The 20,624-nt window shown below is 39.1% G+C and overlaps 1 protein-coding gene and 1 long non-coding RNA gene across 8 annotated transcripts in view; one reads left to right on the top strand and one right to left on the bottom strand.

Annotated features, from left to right (window-relative positions):
- AK9 (adenylate kinase 9) overlaps positions 1-20,624 on the top strand; it is a 116,515-nt gene that overhangs the window by 91,374 nt on the left and 4,517 nt on the right. The window contains exons 26-33 of the mRNA XM_059083187.2: positions 452-520; positions 6,440-6,640; positions 6,999-7,217; positions 10,113-10,326; positions 12,446-12,647; positions 15,234-15,380; positions 15,482-15,702; positions 19,964-20,160. Coding sequence (XP_058939170.1) covers positions 452-520; positions 6,440-6,640; positions 6,999-7,217; positions 10,113-10,326; positions 12,446-12,647; positions 15,234-15,380; positions 15,482-15,702; positions 19,964-20,160 — 1,470 coding nt within the window. The remainder of the gene's footprint in view (positions 1-451; positions 521-6,439; positions 6,641-6,998; positions 7,218-10,112; positions 10,327-12,445; positions 12,648-15,233; positions 15,381-15,481; positions 15,703-19,963; positions 20,161-20,624) is intronic.
- Positions 2,331-20,624, bottom strand: part of LOC136792451 (uncharacterized) — a 33,051-nt gene continuing 14,757 nt past the window's right edge. For 3 of the 7 annotated variants that reach the window (XR_010836250.1, XR_010836253.1, XR_010836252.1), the window contains 3 exons: positions 9,177-9,313; positions 7,338-7,455; positions 4,438-6,592 (listed from right to left, as the gene is read on the bottom strand). This is a non-coding gene — a long non-coding RNA (uncharacterized lncRNA). Of the gene's footprint in view, positions 6,593-7,337; positions 7,456-9,176; positions 9,314-20,624 lie in introns of all 7 variants that reach the window. The other 4 variants (XR_010836255.1, XR_010836251.1, XR_010836249.1 and 1 more) reach the window with 4 other exon arrangements.

Raw genomic sequence — 20,624 nt, 5'->3', positions numbered from 1 at the left:
ATAATTACCACTATCACATGCTTTTCTGGAAAGTATCCTTCTGCCCAAATATTATTCCCCTTTGGGAAAAAAAAATTAATATATAGAAAGTAATTTTAGGGCTTCCCTGGTGGTGCAGTGGTTGGGAACCCGCCTGCCAACGCAGGGGACACTGGTTTGAGCCCTGGGCCAGGAAGATCCCACATGCGACAGAGCAACTAAGCCCGTGCACCACAACTACTGAGCCCGTGAGCCACAACTGTTGAGCCGGTGCACCTAGAGACGATGGTCCACAACAAGAGAAGCCACCGCAATGGGAAGCCCATGCACTGCAACAAAGAGTAGCTTGCCGCAACTAGAGAAAGCCTGCATGCAGCAACGAAGACCCAATGCAGCCAAAAATAAATAAATTTTTTAAAAAGTAATTTTATTATTATCCATTAATATTTTTAAATGTCTCTTTCTTTAACAGGATGACATGATTTCTAAAAGAAGGGCTGAACTTATAAGAGAGAGAGAGAATAAAAGGAAAGGAAGGGAGGTAAGTAAATAAAATTGCTTTTTTCAAAAAAAAAAGGACACACACATATTTAAAACATATATATTTTACACATATATAAAATCTCAGCAATGTAAAATTAAAAGATGCATAGAAGTCTTTTTAAAAGTTTTATTTTACGTTGGAGTATAGTTGAATTACAATGTTATATTAGTTTCAGGTGTACAGCAAAGTGATTGCTATACATATACATATATCTATTCTTTTTCAGATTCTTTTCCCATATAGGTTATTACAGAGTATTGAGTAGAGTTCCCTGTGCTATACAGAAGGTCCTTGTTGATTATCTGTTTTATATATAGCAGTGTATATCTGTTAATCCCAACCTCCTAATTCATCCCTCCCCTGCACCTTTCTCCTTTGGTAACCATAAGTTTGTTTTCTAAATCTGTGAGTCTGTGTCTGTTTTGTAAAGAAGTTCATTTGTATTTTTTTTAGATTCCACATATAAGTGATATCATATGATATTTGTCTTTCTCTGCCTGATATACTTCACTTAGTATGATAATCTCTAGGTCCATCCATGTCTCTACAAATGACCCAATTTTGTTCCTTTTTTGTTTTGTTTTGTGTTTTTGTTTTTCTGCTACTCTTTTTTTTAAAAAACGTCTTTATTGGAGTACAGTTACTTTACATTGTTTTGTTAGTTGCTGCTGTATAACAAAGTGAATCAGCTATACGTATACATATATCCCCATATCCCCTCCCTCTGGCGTCTCTCTCCCACCCTCCCTATCCCACCCCTCTAGGTGGTCACAAAGCACCAAGCTGATCTCCCTGTGCTATGCGGCTGCTTCCCACTAGCTATCTATTTTACATTTGGTAGTGTATATATGTCCATGCCACTCTCTCACTTCGTCTCAGCTTACCCTTCCCCCTCCCCGTGTCCTCAGGTCCATTCTCTATGTCTGCGTCTTTATTCCTGTCCTGCCCCTAGGTTCTTCAGAACTGTTTTTTTTTTCTTTTTTTTAGATTCCATATATATGTGTTAGCATATGGTGTTTGTTTTTCTCTTTCTGACTTACTTCACTCTGTATGAGAGACTCTAGGTCCATCCACCTCACTACAAATAACTCAATTTCATTCCTTTTTATGGCTGAGTAATAGTCTATTTAATATATATGAATCATATCTTCTTTATCCATTCATCTGTCGATGGACATTTAGGTTGCTTTCATGTTTTGGCTATTGTAAATAGTGCTGCAGTGAACATTGGGGTGCATGTATCTTTTCAAATTATGGATTTCTCCATAAATATGCCCTGGAGTGGGATTGCTGGATCATAAGGTAGCTCTATTTTTAGTGTTTTTAAGGAAACGCCATACTCTCCTCCATAGTGGCTGAATTAATTTACACTCCCACAAACAGTGTAGGAGTGTTCCCTTTTCTCCACACCCTCTCCAGTATTTATTGTTTGAAGACTTTTTGAAAATGGCCATTTTGACCCATGTGAAGTGATACCTCATTGTAGTTTTTTTTTTTTTTTTTTTTTTTTTTGTGGTACGCGGGCCTCTCACTGTTGTGGCCTCTCCCGTTGCGGAGCGCAGGCTCCGGATGCGCAGGCTCAGCGGCCATGGCTCGCGGGCCCAGCCGCTCCGCGGCATGTGGGATCTTCCCAGACCGGGGCACGAACCCGTGTCCCCTGCATCGGCAGGCGGATTCTCAACCACTGCGCCACCAGGGAAGCCCTCATTGTAGTTTTGATTTGCATTTCTCTAATAATTAGTGATGTTGAGCATCAAAAAGATGCATTCAAGTCTTGATGGAGATATAGAGTTTATGTACAAGTTCTGAGATTATATATCATTTTTATTTTCTTTACACTTTTTGGTATTCTACAACTGTGTACAATGAGCTTTTATAATCAGAAAAACGAACATTTTTAAAAGAAAGAAAACCAAGATGTTTAAATAAGATGTTTAAATAATCTAATACAAAATATAATAATACTACATTAAACTATGCTTCTTGTGGATTTTCATTTGTGCTTTTCACACTTCAGCTCATGCTACAGGGAGATAGGCTGGGAGCTTGGGAATAAGGTCTAGACAGAGAGCCTGTGAAGTTGTGCTGATTACCTTGAGATAAAGAATGGAATGGGGCAGAGCCTGTAGATGCTCAGAGTCACATACTGTGCAGGATGTTCAATACAGCTCCTCTTTTCCATCTGCTGATTTTTTGAAAAGATAAACCTTGAAGATCATGGATTTTGTTTTGTTTAGAGAGGAGCTAGTCCCCAGTTGACCTAGCTGACCCAAATGCTACAGCCAAGCAACTCAGATGAAATATTCTATCTTATAAACAAAATAAGATTTTGTAAGTTAGGTCTTCTGAGACTTAATCTTTTATAAAAATTGGCTATGTATCTCCCACAATTAATTTATACAAACTGACTTTTGGAAGACAATTCCTGAGATTTTTTATGAGAGTTCCTGAGATTTTTAATGAGATTTTCTGAGATTAAAACTGCATATTTTTTTTAAACTTTTTTGATGGGAATTTTATATGTCCTGCTACTGCCTCAGACAAGGAAAGACTAAACACAGTGCAGCATCTCAAGGATCACTTAGTGCAATTGTTATAATCAGTTAATGTTGACAACCTGAGTTGAATCCATCCTGACTCCACATGGACCTTGGAGCTTGCTTTCATGCACAGAACCAGGGGTCTTCTCATCATTTGCCTCTCTGTACAGAAATATGCAGTTTCTTGACTCACCTTTTTCCCAAGCAGTTAGGGAACCATATGTAGATAAAGCCCTTCCCAGGTTTGTTTTCTCAGCCTTAACATTATTGCCTTTACTGTCTGACGTTTTAGCAACAAATAAAATACTTTTAACATTAGAAATCACTTCAAAGTCTCAAGGTGACTACTTCCATTAATTTTATAGGAAAATGTCGCCATCATGTGGAATTTTAGTCTCCAAATATGACTGAAGAATATTCTATAAACCAGTGGCTTCATACAGATTTACAATACATACCTCCCAATTCCTTGGAGGCCTTGCTTCTACTCTTACCCCTAGCTCCAGAATCTTTGCCCTCGTCCTGTACACTAGCTCCTTTTCTGGTGCCTGGGTACGTTTTACCAAGTGTAGCGTAGCCACATGCAGGAGAATGCCAGGAATAGCTGTGAAGGATTTTATCACTTTTCTAGATATGAGGAGATGCAAGAATTGGGCTCATAAAATCATCTCCTGAAAATATCTAACTATCTGAAGACCTGTTCTGCCAGTTTTTTCTAGAGCACAGAGTGCCTCATTTCTGATCCATCCTGAACTTCTTTCCAGGGCTGTTGAAGGTCAGCAGCTGCAGCAGCTCATAATTTAATTCTTGTAGAGGTAGAGGGCAAGTGCCAGTTTGTAGGCGACAAAAGACAGAGCTTTCTATCAGAGTTTTAGTCCCCCTCTGCCACCACCACTCTAATGGAGGCTGCCCTCTGTGCAAATGCACAAAATAAGAGAACTGACCCTAAGCCAATCACTCCCTCCAAATTTTGACTAATCTACAAAATCTGCCTTTGTTCACTCTCCAGAAGCCCTCTGGAGCAAGAGAGAGGGGAAAAAAATGTGTGTGTATTTGTGTGTGTGTTGTCCATGGCTTATGGTTATTATCTGCTAGAGGCTAAATGAACTTATTCCTTCACACTGGAGGCAGATCTCTGAGACCATGAATTTTAGAACATGTACCTCCTAACGTAAAGACCTAAAGATACTAGATATAAGGAAAAAAGCAGCACTGTTCCAGAGGACCAAAATGCCATTTACAGAAAACTAAAACCTTTTTCCCTAAAAAGAATTAACCTGTGGGTCTCTCAGATGGTCTTCTATGAAGATTTTTAGCCTATTAACCTTTTAAAAATTTTAAAGGAACTAGCCACAGCAACGTGATCAGAAAAAGAAACAGCATACATATTGAAAAGTAAGAACAAAATTTAACATTTGCACATAATTTGATTATGTAGAAACTCCAAGAGGGTAAATTGCAGAAAAATTATTTAAGGTTGATCCCACCAGCTCCTCATGTAACAGTGACATTTGTCCCCATGAAGAAAAAAGTAAATAATTTCTAAAGTAATTAAATAATCTGTCTAGAAAATGCTAGGTGCCACAGAATGTTGCTTGGTGCTCTTCATCGTCTGGGACAAGATCCAGCCTGCCTGCCTCTTCTCATCCTCACATCTTAAATGGAAGCATGATACAACCTGTCCTGCTCACATACGCAGAGCTTACAGTTGCCCTGAATTAATCAGTTTAGTCCTTCATTCATAAAAATGAATAGACAACCAAGGATTGCCATATATTTGAAATTATCAATACAAAGAAGAACCAAGATGAACAAACAGAATAATTGACTCCAAAACAAATACACAATACAGGAAATATATTAAACATTTTAAAAATTCCAATTTGCCTTAAATAATTCAAGAACTTGTATCCATAAAACAAAAACAGGATGGTATGAAAAACCAGAGAGCAAAACAAAGTTCATGGAAACTACAGTATAGCATTTAAATTAATTGAAAGTTTCTTGTTAAACTTATATAGTTTAATTTTTTAAATTAACAAGTTGGAAGAGCTATTAAATAGAGAGCTGGAGAGGTGAGCAAAAGTTCATCTGAAACTAAGATGTCTGCAGCTTGTAGTGTAGACTCATCCCACCATACCTCCAATGGTCGTTAGCAAATCAAATCTCAAACTAAAAAATTGTCAAAATATAAGAAAAAGGAAAAAGTCGTAAGAGAACCAAATGGCTTCAAAATTCAAATAAAAAAGAATAAGAACTGAGAACATAGTTCCAACGCCAAACTCCTTCCGGGGAAAGAGGAGCCTGGGCGCAGAACAGGGAAGGGCCCTTTGTCCTCTCATCTTCCTCCCGGCGCCAGCAAGTCCAAATCCCAGCTCCAGGCGCCTTTAAAGGAACCAGGGTCTAATCAGTTGGAAAGATCAGGAAATAGCGAGCTAATCAGAAGTGTGCAGGCAAGAGGTAATGAGAGGGCAAACAGTAGAGCAGGACTAAAAAGGAGGAGAGAGCCTTAAGTATTATTTAGAATTCCTGTTCTTAGAAACTGGATATGCAATAATGGAGAGCAAGCAGTCAAGATAACTCCCAGGTTTCCGACCAGAAGGCAGTGCTCCACCTGGGACAAGGGATACTTCAGGGCGACGTGCATAGAGGCAGTGCAGGAGGATCAGTAGGACAGGGTTCAGTGTTACGCAAACTGAACTGTAGCACTTCGAGCCTACACAACACCACTTAGTATCAGTATCCTGTCGTGGTCTTCAATAATCATTTATGTGTTATTCTGGTTTCCTCAGATAAGCTGCAGCCTCCTCAGGGCGTGTACTATTCTATTAGAACAGTGCTTTATACAAAATGACAATAATAACTATAACAGCATAATAATAGGAATAACAGCTATCATTTGCATGCTTACCATGTACCAGACAGTCTTCTGAGGGCTTTGCATGTATTAACTTATTTTAGCACTGCCAACAACCATGTGAGGGAGGTACTTTCCTTATTCCTATTTTACAGATGAGAAAACTGGTTTTGTCCAAGCTAACACAGCTAGGGAGTGTTTTATATACTCTTTGAGTTGCATTAAATAGTTACTGAAGACCATGAAAAACATGTAATGTTCTGACAACTATAGCATTAAATATTAGCAGTTAATATCTTGTCTAGGTATTTATTTATGGGATCACTGTGGTGTTAGAGTCTTGAAGGCATTAAATATCTTGGGTGCCAGATATTTGAAATTTTACTATCTCGGCTGATGAATGTTGCATGCCATACTAACCAATACCCACTTATTCCAAAATACCCCAGACGGTTAGCTAGCAGTGTCATTTGTTCCATATTTTATATGTATAGTAAAAGGGAATATTTTCATCCTTAGACTGTTAGAAAAGATGAAGACATGAGCGAGGAAGAACCTGAAGATGAGGAAGATGATATTGACATCCTTGATGAATTTCCAGAAGATGAGGAAGTGGTGAGTGAGGAAGATGAAGAGCAGGAAATTGATGCACTTGAACGCCTGAGAGGTGAACTGGGAGAAAAATTTGAAGCAGATATGAATAATCTACAAATAATACAGGTTATTACTTTTTCATTTTTCATAATTCAAAAAATGACGTTTGAGAATGAAACAAAAGCGATTTGGTTTATGCCTTGGTTTCTTTTTAACATTTCAAAAGAAATGTATATTTTTAGGGGTTAGGTCCCTATCGTCAGCACCATGTACAATTATAAAAACTAGTTAATAAATCAAGGGCAACATGGAAGCCACATAGGGTCAAAGTTTTAGCTGCCAACTGGCAGTTACTTGGAAGCTGAAAAATATTTTTTCTCTAGACTGAAGTAATCAGTTACTAGCAATGTCCATGTGCTGTAACTAAATACTGCCAGCCTCCTTCCCACTAAAAATATTTGGTTTTATGATTTTTTTTCATTAGGACGAATTTGAGAAGTTTTTGATACCAGTAATTCTCATTAATGGAGCTCGGAAAACCCACATTGTACAATACATATTGAATATGAAACTGAAACCACTGGTGGAGAATCGTGCAAGCATTTTTGAGAAATGTTATCCAATATCATCCCGCCTTGCCCAGAAAATGCTCAGCTTTACCTACAAGTATATAAGCTCATTTGGCTACTGTGACCCTGTAAAGGTAATGTCAGCAAATGCATCTGAAAGCCATGTTCTTTCTCTTATTTCTTTTTTTTTAAAGTATATCTAAGAAGACAATGGATAAGTTCAAAAAATTGTAAGCATTGTATAGTATTCTTACCTAGCTATAAAAATATGTGTGGTTGTTTCGCCTTTCTGAAGTAGTAAAGTAGTTGAAGGGTTTAAATTTCTTTCGTCTATTTCTGTAGAGATCATCCAGTTCCAACTTGGTTTTAACTCTGTGGCAGAAGAAGATGGTAGTAGAAATATTTTCAAACTAGACATCTAGTGAGCTGAGCTCTGACACAATTTGCTATCTAATTTTAGGCAAGTCCTTTAAACTCTTTAATTCTGCTTCCTCACCTTTAAGATGGGAGAATACTGCCATCAGGCCACTGTGACCAAATGCAAGAATATAAAGTTCTCTGGAAAGTGTGAGATACCATACAAAATGTGCCTTTAATGTTCATCACAAACTTATTTCTAAGCACTGTATTTTTATGCAGTGTGGACAAATGTTTAATGTAATTGGAATTCAGTAACTTCAAATGTGGGATGGTTTTCAACAAATCTTAATCAAGAACACGCCAGACACTGTGTCAGTCCCTGAGAATAGAGCAGTGAATAAAACAGACAAGGTTCCTTTGTCATGGGCCTTATATTCTAGTTGGGTTAGAGAGGGAGGACAGGCAATAAATAAGTAAACAAATAGGTTCTTGTCAGGTTGTATTAAGTGCTATAAAGACAATTAAAGAATGTCATGTAAAGGTGACCTGCCCTCTCGACCAGTGTACCTTCTTATTTCCATCAGTGAAGTAGCACAGTGGAGAAGACCATGGCCTCTCGAGCCAGACTGCCTGAGTTCAAAACCACCACTTACTAGCCGAGTGACCTTGGACAAATTACTTCACCTCTCTGAGCCATTCCCATTTGCACAATGGGAATAAGAATAGTCCCTACCTCACGATATTGTTACAATTACTAAATCAGTTAATTATTGTAAAGTGCTTGCAACAGTGCTTGTTTTATTGTGAATGCTCAATTAATATAAGTTGTTGTTATTAACATGTATTGGTCACTGATAAAAAGTATTTTGGAGGAAGGGATCCAAAATGGAGCCATGTGCATATTACTTGAAACCTCCTTCTTGGTTGATGTTGATACAATCCGTTTCAATTCTACTTAATTGTGATATCTTCTTTAGCTTAACTATAAGGATGTCAAGAGAAACCTTTTCAAATATCATGCTGAAATACAGAAACATTATGACAGTTCCCTCCATAGAGGATCAGATAAAGTTAAGCATGTATTAGGATCACCTAGAAAGCTTTTGAAAAATAGTTACACCCTAACCTTCTCTTTGAGATGGACAAGAGAGGGGAAGAAGCAGTCAAAGTCAGAACCCTATTTAAGGACCCACGTTCAAACGTAATTAGGATTGTATAAGGATGCCTTGTGGAGAAATGAGTGCATGGTCATAGGGAAGGGTTTAAGCATATAAATCATTTTTTCAGGGCTGTTGGGAATCTTTCTGGGTGCCTGACCACTTGATGTTTCTGATTTGATGACACCTTGGGTATTCTGACCTATGGAGAAGAAAGATACATGCTAGATATTTTGGGCAATAACAGAAACTATTGTAAGAATTCACACTTAATTTGTGAATCTGAAATGGAATCATTAAACTTTCAGCTTTCCTTTTATTACCAAGTATAAGAAATAGAGCAGACATTCCCACCCCATCCCTGAGTTTCTTCTTATCCCTAACATTTACTCCCAGCCATGAATATCACTTCAGCCCAAGAATGATGATGCTGACAACACCATTGACCTGTGACAACTATCCTGGTGTAGTTCTGGGGGAGGGGCAATGTTACCATACTGTTTCCCACCTACTCTGTCAAGTCCAGGGATGGCTGATGCTTGGCCATCTGATATAAAAAGATATCCATTTAATTACCCAGTCGTCATCATCACCAATGCAAAGACGTGGGACCAGTCCTCCCTCTCCATTCCATACCGACACCTTAGGCTGCCTTTTAGGTGTATTCTTCCCTTTTGTGGATGCTCTTGATGTTTGTGTGAGTGGGATTTCGTCTGTACAAAAACATAGAAGAGAAGCTAGTGGGATTTGTCCTACCAGTACACTCCCATATATAACCCAGGACCTGTATTAGTCTACTCATGCTGCCATAATGGAATACCACAGACTGGGTAGCTTAAACAGCAGAAATGTATTTTCTCACTGTTCTGGAGGCTGGAAGTCCAAGATCAAGGTACCAGCAGGGATGGTTTTTCTAGTGAGGTCTCTGTTCCTGGCTTGTAGATGGCCACTTCTCACTGTGTCCTCTGTGCTTTTCCTCTGTGCTCATGCACTCCTGGTGTCTCTTTTCTCTTCTTATAAGGACACCAGTCCTCAGATTAGAGCCCCATTCTTATAACCTCATTTAACCTTAGTTACCTCCTTAAAGGCCCTATCTCCAAATACAGTAACTTTGAGGGTTATGGCTTCAAACCATGATTTTGGGAGGACACATTTCTGTACCATCACGCCACCTTAGGAATGGACCTGTCTGTGAAGATAAATTGGCCCATGAATATATCCAAACACCTTTACACTCCTTGGCAGAAACATTCAGTATATGCTAAATATATTATAAAGGAAGTAGAATAACTATAATTGTCAGAAACTGAAACATTTAAGAAAACTACATTTATTCCATATGAGTATAAAATAATTCATTCTTTTTACAGTTTTTTAATATCAGTATTTGGTTATAATTAGTTTTCTTGTTTTATAAGAAAGATTTTACAAATTTGTTTTTTCAAGTGTATTTGGGGAAAATGCTGTTTAAAATAAAGCTAACTTATTAATTCAGTTGTGCATATATTGCAGCTAAGTGAAGGAGAGACAGTCGAGCCAGTTGAAAATTCAGAGAATCTACTTCATCCTGTAATCCATCGTCAGTATATTTATTTTTTATCTAGTAAGGAAACTAGAGAAAAATTTATGAAGAACCCAATCAAATATATCCGCCAACCCAAACCTAAGCCTACTATGCCCATTAGGATTGCACTTCTGGGGCCTCCAAAATCTGGGAAAACTACAGGTAAGGGTGTGTTTGCCTTTACTATCCTTAAGCATAAAAGAATCTCCTGAAGACCAGGACCACTTTTCCAGGAAGCTAACTATCAAAACTGACTCAAAAAGAGACAGAACACCTAAATAGGCCAATAACCATTGAGGAGAAGGCATTCAAAAATATAGCCCCACTCCAAAACAGCCCAGAATCAAATGGTTTTGGAGGAAAATTATGTCAAACTTTCAAAGAATTAAAAATTCAAGAGATACTTCCTGTGTTTTTATAAGCTTTTCCAGAGCAAGGGAAAAGAAAGTAAACTGACCAATTTATTTTCAGTTGTTTTTAAAGTAAAGAATATAGTCTATACAATTAGAAAGGTATAAAAAATATAAATTCATTTTTAAATTAGCATGACCCTGATATCAAAACCTAACAAAGATAATACAAAAAAAGAAATTACAAATGAATATTATTTATAAATATAGTCAAATAACAGTTATATTAAGATCTTATTAGCATAAAAATATTTTAAATCTTATAAATATAACCTACTGTATTAATAAGTTAAAGAGTGAAAACCCATTATCTTAATCATTACTGAAAAAGGCATTTGGTAAACTATAATGTTTGAATTTTTTATATCTTGAGACTTTTTTTTTTAAGGCCAATAGTCCAACAATAGGTGAGTGTGGTATTTCAAGATGACACGTGGCATGAGGACCACATGAACAGTGGTTGGTCGCAATGATAATAAAGTGGGAAAGGGCAGATACCAGAGATATTTAAAAAGGAAATGACAGGACTTAATGACTGACGGCATAGAGAATGAAGGGGAGAGATGAGGTCAAAGATTAATTTTCACCAGAAATAATAAAAGGGAGTTTTGTGTTTTAGCTCTTCAGATGAAAAGTGTGTTTTCCCCCATTTAAACGTCTTAACACGATGAAGAGTCCTTAATAGTTGTATTCTAAAAGTTCACAAAGATAATGATATTTCCCAAAGAAAGCTGTACATTGACATTCAAGATCCTACAACCACAGCAAGAAGTAAAATGTAGATTAGACAATCTGATTCCTCGATTTTTGTTGAAATAGAGGTTAATCTTTAAACAAAATGTCAAATTGTAAATGCTTAATTGTTTTCATAGCTTAAGAATAATCGGTGTGAAAAAAAGAAGAAGAATAGGTGTGACTCTCGCGTTTGTGGCAAAGCTGAGATGAAGCCTTCCGCGGCCCTCACAGGGGAGTCACTCCCGGGTGGCCCTAATGGTGGGCAGTTAACCTGTATTCCCCGTGGGACCAGTTGAGTCTCAGTGTCCTCTACACACTGCTGTCTCCAGACCGTGATGGAGCAGGGTCTGTAGACCCTCTCAGAGCACACCCACATTTAACAGTAACTGGAAGCTATTATCTGTGGTCTCACTTAGCAGAAGCAGAGGCCAAGCCTGAGTCCTCTTTCAACAAATGGCAACATCTATGTGCCCTTGGACAAATTATTCCGTTGCAGTGGGCTGCAGTTCTCTCATCTATAAAATTGGAACTTCAATACCCACTCTACGCACTTGATGGAATAGTTGAAAATATCAAAAAAAAGTCACAGAAGAAATATTACCTCATAAGCTGTAAATTACTATTAAAATGTCAGATATGCCATTATAATTTTTAAAAATTACTTCCTAAGGATTAACTGCCACCTAACTGTATAGGGTAGGCTATCCTGATTGCAGCCTGGAGTCCGTAAATGGACAGATAGGGAAATGGTTTAATCCAGTGACACAAGGAGCACTGAATTGTTATTTTGGACATAATGCCAAATATTAATAGTACACATAGGATGCCTTTTAAAGCTCTCAAAAATTTTGCTACCTCGTGCAGAAGGAAAAAAACCACTTCAATGGTTTGGTTATAGAAAATCCTCATGGAGTTGGCTCATTAACCAGACCCATCAGCCACATACCTGCAGGGCTAATAATGATCTACCTTTGAACAGTATTAATTCAATAAGATGTAGCAATTTTAATTTTTGAAATTTCTTTGAGGAATGTGAAGATTAGCTTGCTGTTGATGTCAATTAACCAGAGTCTGAAACTAAGATTAACTGATGAATTTGTGAAACGGAATAAGTTTAAAGTTTTAATGTTTTTCAGTTGCCCAAAAAATTTCAAGTGAATATGGCTTAAAGCGTTTGTCAATAGGAGATGCTCTGCGTTATGTATTAAACCACCAACCAGACACAGAGCTGGCACTTATGCTAAATTGGCATCTTCATAAAGGAATGACGGCACCTGATGAACTGGCTGTTCAGGCCTTAGAATTATCTCTGATGGAAAGTGTATGTAATACTGCAGGGTAAGTGGGGGCCGTGGAGGTGGAGAGGGAGTGGGATGGAGTTACATATTTGAAGAAATTACTCACTGGAATGTAAAACAATCGTAAACAGGGTTTAAAGCTCTTGTAAAGGGTGTGTGATGTGCTTTTCAAACTCTGGGCACCTATATGGTTACATGTTTTAATTTTCTGTCAAGCTAAAACTCGGCTTGAACACTCAAACTTGCCAGAATAGCCAGCAGGCCACTTCCCTCCCCGCAGCAACCCCTGAGCTGTCCAGGAGTCTCCAGCTTTACACAATCCATAAGGGAGGCTTGTGCGACTCCCACAGCCCAGCAGAACTCCTCACTGCCCCATGGAGTGATGAAGGCATGGCCCTCCCCTGTCCCTCCAGGTGGTACTGGTCCCGTAGAGATGGTCTCTCCCTGGCCCAGCTCTCTGCACAGGAAGCAGCGCCCCTCCCTTGATGCTGCATTTGGACAGGAGAGCCCTGTGCTTGAGCTGGTCTTCAGTTTACACTCCTCCGATCCACCACGGCTTCCCTGGCACAGCCAGTGGTCCCAGCTAGTAGTAAAAGCCGATAAAACCTAAGGCCCTGCTCTTGAGCCCAGGTCATTGACTTAAAATCTTGCTGATTTACTCAAGGCTGTTTTATATTAGGAGCCTCCTTGCCCTTCCCTACCACTGGTCCTTAATCAAGTCCTTGACAGTTCTAATTTCAGTTATCGGGGAGCAGATTCTGGACTGTCAAGTTTTTTTTTTCCCCAGAGAAGGCCCTGGGACTTAAGCAAATTGTGTTACCTCCTTCCTGGCATTCAGCTTTGCATACGAGGGATCTTAGTGAGGGCAAAGTCGGTTAAGTCACAAAGGTTTTATTTCACCTTAATACCAGGACAGTGACTGCCCAGTCATGCTGAATTTCCCTAATCCTGAGGGCCTCTCAAGTGATCCTTCACAGGACAAAGGAGTTGAGCTACTTTCCATTAAAAACCAACAATGGTGGGTTTCCCTGGTGGCGCAGTGGTTAAGAATCCGCCTGCCAATGCAGGGGACATGGGTTCAAGCCCTGGTCCGGAAAGATCCCACACACTGTGGAGCAACTAAGCCCATGCTCCACAACTACTGAACCTGTGCTCTAGAGCCCGCGAGCCACAATGACTGAAGCCTGCACGCCTAGAGCCCGTGCTCCGCAACAAGAGAAGCCACCGCAGTGAGAAGCCCGTGCACCACAATGAAGACTAGCCCCTGCTCTCAGCAACTAGAGAAAACCCGCGTGCAGCAGCAAAGACCCAATGCAGCCAAAAATAAATAAATTTTTTAAAAAAACAACCAACAATGGCAGCTCAATACATCCTCTAGTTGGCTTGCGGGCTATGTTAATTTATAATCCTCTCTGCCATGGAACTTAGAACTAGTTAGTGCCTAGAGACTTAGCTGGAGAGCACTGAGGGAGGACTAACCAGCGCTTCCTGGTGATGTCAGCCAGCAAGCCCAGCTCAGGCACCTCAGAGTCGGTTTCCTGACTTTGGAATTTGCAGACAGCCTTTAGTCCTCTTCTCAGTTTGCTGGTGACACTCATTACCTTAGACGGTTGGACTAACAAATTCTCCATCATTTCTGCTCAGAGGCCTGATGGGTCCTGATGGAATGGTTCTCTCCCAGATACCATAGGGCTCTCTCACCCACTCCCCATCTTCCCTTCCACACCCAGCCTCCTCACAGAATTTTACTACAAAAGCAAGCTTAGAACACAGCGTTTTCCATATTTGCTTAATCTCTTACTAAAATACTATTAACTGTGCCAGGACCTTTTTTCTTTTAATTTTAAAACATTTTAATATCCTTCTTAAAATCTTGATTGACAGGACACCTTGTCTTACTGCCACTGACCTTTCAGTACAAAAATTTTACACTATCTGTTTGCTATAAAACTACAACATTAAGATCAGGGTTGGATCATTCTTCCCTTGCTGGCCATTCTGTTATAAGGAATGTCCATTAGTCTACTACTAATTGCTTTACATACTTGATCTACAATCTTTAAGATAACTCTAAGGGTTAAATATCATTATTTTACTATTTTTACTGAAAACTGAGGCTCAGAGAGGTCAGACCAGGTTTCAAATCTAAGTCTGTGTGCCTCCGAAGCCTATACTCTTTCCACTGTTTCATGCTAGAATAGTAGCACCAATTAAGTAATACAATGTTCAAGGTATTATGTGTATTAGCTCTCTAAGTCCGCTAAAACCTAGCTCTAAAACTTAGATGCTAAGTGTATGAATCAGAGCTGTGTCTGTATGTATGCAGCCCTCCTTCTGGCTCTTGGGCTGACTGAGGTTAAAAATATAGAGATAAAGGGAGTTCCCTGATGGCCTAGTGGTTTCACTGCTGGGGCCCGGGTTCAATCCCCGGTCAGAGAACTGAGATCCCTCAAGCCACGCAGCCAAAAAAAATAGAGAGACAAAGAGGGCAAGGTGACAAGATTAATCAAGTTACATAGGAACAGTACGGGGCTAATCCTAAAGATAGACTGTTTCTGGAAGACAGAAAGGAAGGTCTGAGAGAAAAGACATCTGGAATTTTTATTTTCACGTTTCTCTTTATCAGTGTTGTCATTGATGGATACCCTGTGTCTAAATATCAAGTGAGTCTCTTGGAAGCTAGGTTAGTCATCCCCATGGTCATCTTTGAGTTGGATGTGCCTTCCAAAGAGATTTTCAAAAGATTGCTCCTGGAAAAAAAAAAGGAACCAAGGTAATGTATGTGATGAAAACAATGATAAAGGAATAAACTTTAATCAACCAGAAAAAGCAGGTTTTTAACAGCTTTTTCCATTCCTTCTGTTTCTCTATTAGTTTGCCTTACCCATTGCATAACAGCTCACAGATTATAGCTGTCAAGAACTCAGAGTACCGCAAAAATATTGATGAGATTAGGCAGTATTATCAAGAACAACATCAGAACTGGTATGTGATTGATGGCTTTCACAGCAAATGGTGGGTATGGAATGAAGTCATTAAGAAGGTCAAACTGGTGAACAAACACATGCAGATATACTTGGGAAGAATAAAAGCAGGTAAGAAGACGTGTAACTCCAAAAATACAATCAAATGTGAATTTGAAGTCTATGCATGCCTAACTCATGTTACCATAATTCATTCAATTTGAGCATTTGTCCCCATGACCTTAATCAGTATTTTAAATACATAGTATTTTCCAATTATGTGGGCATGTATATTTGTTCTAATAAATGACTGCCTCTACTCAAGCTATCAGCTTAGCTCTCCAGCTAAGTCTCTAGGCACTAACTAGTTCTAAGTTCAATGGCAGGGAGGATTATAAATTAACATAGCCGCAAGCCAACTAGAGGATGTATGGGGGCAGCTATCATTTATTCAATGTCCATGTGAACCTATCCCCTAAAAACAATACATGGTCTCTCACTAGAAGAGTTTATGGTGTTTGGAAAGCCATGTAAGAAGCTAGTTTCAAGAATGGTAGTTATATGAGGGCAAAATTTTGTTTAGGAATATAGAATTAGTTATTTTTACTATTTACTATGAAATTGTAGTAGTATGTAAATGTTGATTCTATTAAAAATTTAATTTGAACATAGAATGTTTTTAATCTATATTTGGAATCCATGAAAGAAAATGTTTGATTATATATTCCTAGAAGTTTCTTGATTTTTCTCGAAAAATACACAAAATAGAAGGAAAGTTATCTATCTCTCATATCTCTAAAGAGAATGATGATGCCAAAAACTTTGTCTGGAGGGGTTTCACAGACATCTGTTTAATGACTTTGTTTAACTTTGGAAAATACGGAGAAGGTATAGGAGGTATGAGGGAGCAACGTGATACAGAGAATCTTATACAAGGAAAAATGCAGTGAGGAGTCTGATAATAATGGCGTCGTTGAATCTTGATTTGCTTCATTATTTGGGCATCACCAGCATCTCTGGTTCCTGTTTGTCTGCAGACTGGGAATTTGTTTTCACCTGAGGATTACAAGGGATGAAGATAAGAGTGTAAGGGGGGCTTCCCTGGTGGTGCAGTGGTTGGGAGTCTGCCTGCCGATGCAGGGGACACGGGTTCGTGCCCCGGTCTGGGAAGATCCCACATGCCGCAGAGCGGCTGGGCCCGTGAGCCATGGCCATTGAGCCTGCGTGTCCGGAGCCTGTGCTCCGCAGCGGGAGAGGCCACAGCGGGGGAAAAAAAGAGTGCAAGGGAAGAGAGAATTTGAGTTTTAGAAGCCTACTCCCAATGAGTTTTGGATAGCATCACACTAGTAGAACATTCCACAGCAGGCTCTGAAAGCAAAACTTGTGCCTCATTCATCTTTCTGTTACCCTACTTCACCTTTCCTGCCTCAGATTGGGTTGCCTGAAAACAGACTCATGATGAAAAGTTGTGTGCAGAAGCTTTATCAGGAAGTACCCTTAGGAGTTGAGTTGCCAGATTAAGCAAATAAATACACAGGATGCCCAGTTAAATTTAAATTTCAGATAAATGACAAATAATTGTTTAGTCTAATTATTTCCCAAATGTTGTATGGGACATATTTATACTAAAAACTGTTCGTTGTTTATCTGAAATTCAAACATAAGTGGGCATCCTGTATTTTATGTCAACTCTAATTAGGAGATACACCTGTGGGGAAGTGAGGCTAGTAGAACTGAGCAGAGAGAGAAACTAATCTGCAGTACCGTGGAAACAGAAGCCTCCCTGGATGCTATAGGGAAGCACTGGAGCTAGGATGGGCCTTCAGAATTTCCCAAATTGAGGGGAGAGGCCAGGCTTTATATCCTCCCATTGGCTTGTCATCGAACAAAGGTCTCTCCTGGAGGGGGTATGACCTGTAACAGAGGGGCCATTCCCAGTGCAGCTGTGATCCATTAGCACAGATATTTCCAGCAGCTGGGGGATGGGTGCATCAGCCCTGAAGAGAGGGATCCGGACGGGGCACCACAGTATCCACTACATTATTCCAGATATACTTGCCTCTGCCTTGAAAAGTTTAATCTAATTGAAGCTGCCCTCTTGCTTTCCTGCTTCAGCATCTACCTGATAATCTATACCTGATTGTTTGAATTTAGTTTTGAGGTTTTTAAAATATTCTCCACTTGCTTTGTATGTTATTCGAATAACCCTCCCCTGTCAGGGGGCCAGTTTATTCTCACTAATGAGATGGAGCAAGGTCAGGGCTAGAAAACTAAAGAGATTCCTCCTCATTCTGCCGCATTCCAGAAAAGGATATATAGACATTGCCAGATGTCATCAAGACTATCCCAAGAATCAGAAAAAGAGATACTTGAGTGTCTTTTAGGACTTAAATTGATTTGAGTCTAAATTACCCCGTCACTAAACCTATCAGGATTGGTGAGGTCAGCACATCTGAGCTAAAGAGCAACATACAAGGGTAAAACTATATAGTGCCATATAGTATAATATTATAGCACTATATAATACTATATACTTTAACAACACTATTATTATACCATAGTACTGTGCATTATAATACTTTGGAATAATATTACACCAATGTAGTATTATAGTAGTGTAATATTCTTTTTAGGAAAGGATGGTTGGGGCTTCTTAGCCTTTTCATCTGTGTCATAAACAGATGAACAGTGGATGGAATAGTGGATTCGTTTGTCTATCGTTTCATAACAAATTATTCCGAAACTTAGCTTAAAACAACACACACACACAGTCACTCACAGTTTCTGTGAGGCAGGAATCCAGGCACAGCTTAACTGGGTCCTCTGCTTCAGGGTCCCTCACAAGGCTACAGTCAAGGTGTTGGCCAGGATTAAGATCTCACCTGAGGGCCCTACTGGGAAAGAATCCACTATCATACCCATTCATATGTTGTTGACAAGATTTCGTTCCTTCAAGGTTGTTGGACTGAAGGCCTCAGTTTCTTGCCAGCTCTTTGGCCGGGGGCCACCTTCAGTTCCTTGCCATATGGACCTTTCCAACATGGCAGCTTGCTATACCAAGTGAACAAGATAAGGCAAGAAAGAATACCAACAGGACAGAAACCATAGTCTCATGTACCTGTTTTAGTTTCCCAAGGCTTCTGTAGCAAATTACCACACACTGGGTGACTTAAACAACAGAAATGTATTCTCTCACAGTTCTGGAGGCCAGAAGCCCCAAATCAAGGCATTGGCCAGGCTGTCCTCACTCTGAAGGCTCAAGGGGAGTACCTGTTTCATTTCTCTCTCTTAGCTTCCAGTGTTGCCAGCGATCCTCTGCATTCTTTGGCTTATAGACACATCACTCCAATCCTAAGGATTACTTTTATGTTTACACTGTCACATAACAAACTAATCCATGATTTATGCTTCATAATTTTAGTGTTGGTGTAAGACCTTCCTTGGCCTAATAATTTTTAAAAAGTGAAACTTTTCACTGGTGAAAAGGACCATTAACAGAATATATTGGGATCAAAATTTACTCATTATAATTAAGATGTATAAAAAAGTAATTTTATTTTCTGTAACATCTCATGTTGTTTTGGAGTCCCCATTCTAGTGGAATACCAGGGAGAAAACTCTTAAACGTGTCCATTGAATGAACTTGGGGGCTTTTTTTTTTAAATAGAGTTGTTAGGATAAACCTAGTCACTTTGGGGAAAACATTTCTTCCCCTCTCTGGGGTGCTGTCAGGGCACGGGGAGAGGTTTGTGTCAGTAACATCATGTCAACAAACTATTTTCACTTCCTGAAATCTATCCCATAGAAAAAATTTAAATATGTAGCAAATTGATGTGTGTGTATAAGTGGCTATGTATATATACATGTACATATATGTTTGTGTATATATACATATATGTTTATAACATATATATAGTTTATAATAGCTAAGAATTAAAAACAACCAAAACATTTATTAACAGATAATTGGTTGAGTAAACTATATGTACATTTATACAATGGAATACTGTGCATAAATTAAAAGGAATTAGGTAAATCATATAAACTGATATGGAAAGGTGTCAAAGGCCATAACGAACTGATAAAAGCAAGTTGCAGAATAATGTTTACAGTATAGTGGCACAAGCATCTTATATGCAAAAAAATACATACATGTGTATATGCAAAGGTATAAAAAAAATCTGAAAAAGTTACATACTCAACAGTGATTACCTCTCAGAAGGGATGTTGGATTGAGAGGATGGAGGTGTGACGAGAAATTTTTACTTTTTACTCTGTGGAATTTTACAATGTGTACTCATTTGTATAGTGCTAGCATAATTGAAATTATTTTCATTTTGAAAATGATTGTGTTTTCTCTGAAAAAAAATAATAGTTAATCTGTTAATAATAGGAAAAGCCGCCTGCATTGACAAGTTATGTATCTCACCTGAAGAACTGATTTCTCGCCTGGGCGAATTTGGACAGTTCTGCCCTGTCAGCCTGGCAGAATCACATGAATTAGTTGATTGCTCTTTAACCGATTCCTTGGAATTTGCAGCAGAGTTCAGAGGGCACTATTATAAAATGAGTTCTCAGGAGAAATTGAATGTAAGTTTGTTCCTAACTCCACATATTTACCAGGGAAAGAAAATACCTGTCTCAGAATTCACCAAACAGGAAGGGGTGGGCACAGCTGGGAACACCCAGGAATTGGGGACCAGGAGCCCCAGTTTTGGAAACTGTGACCCTGGATTCAATGAGGCACCTCAGAGTCCAGTCCAAAGACTGCATCCCAAGACATATTTTGGCACAAAGCAGAAGTTCAGGGTCAGTGATGGACCCTCCACCTGGGTCAGCTTAACAGATAGGGAGACCCAAGGGTGAGCCCGCCCGTGAAGGGCTTGCTGAGCATCTGGGTGGGGATTCCATTCAAAGGGTGCAGACGGGAAGTCAGAGTCAGTAGAAATGAAGCAAGACCGACGTATGTCTCCTGTGCTTTCAACTTGTTTCTATCGCTTTAATTTCCTGTGTACCATATATTGCTATTTAATGCAACAGAATACAGACTTGTT

The sequence above is a fragment of the Kogia breviceps genome, chromosome 13, assembly GCF_026419965.1.
Source record: "Kogia breviceps isolate mKogBre1 chromosome 13, mKogBre1 haplotype 1, whole genome shotgun sequence".
NCBI lineage: Eukaryota > Metazoa > Chordata > Mammalia > Artiodactyla > Physeteridae > Kogia > Kogia breviceps.
This window is presented reverse-complemented; position numbering and strand designations above follow the sequence as displayed.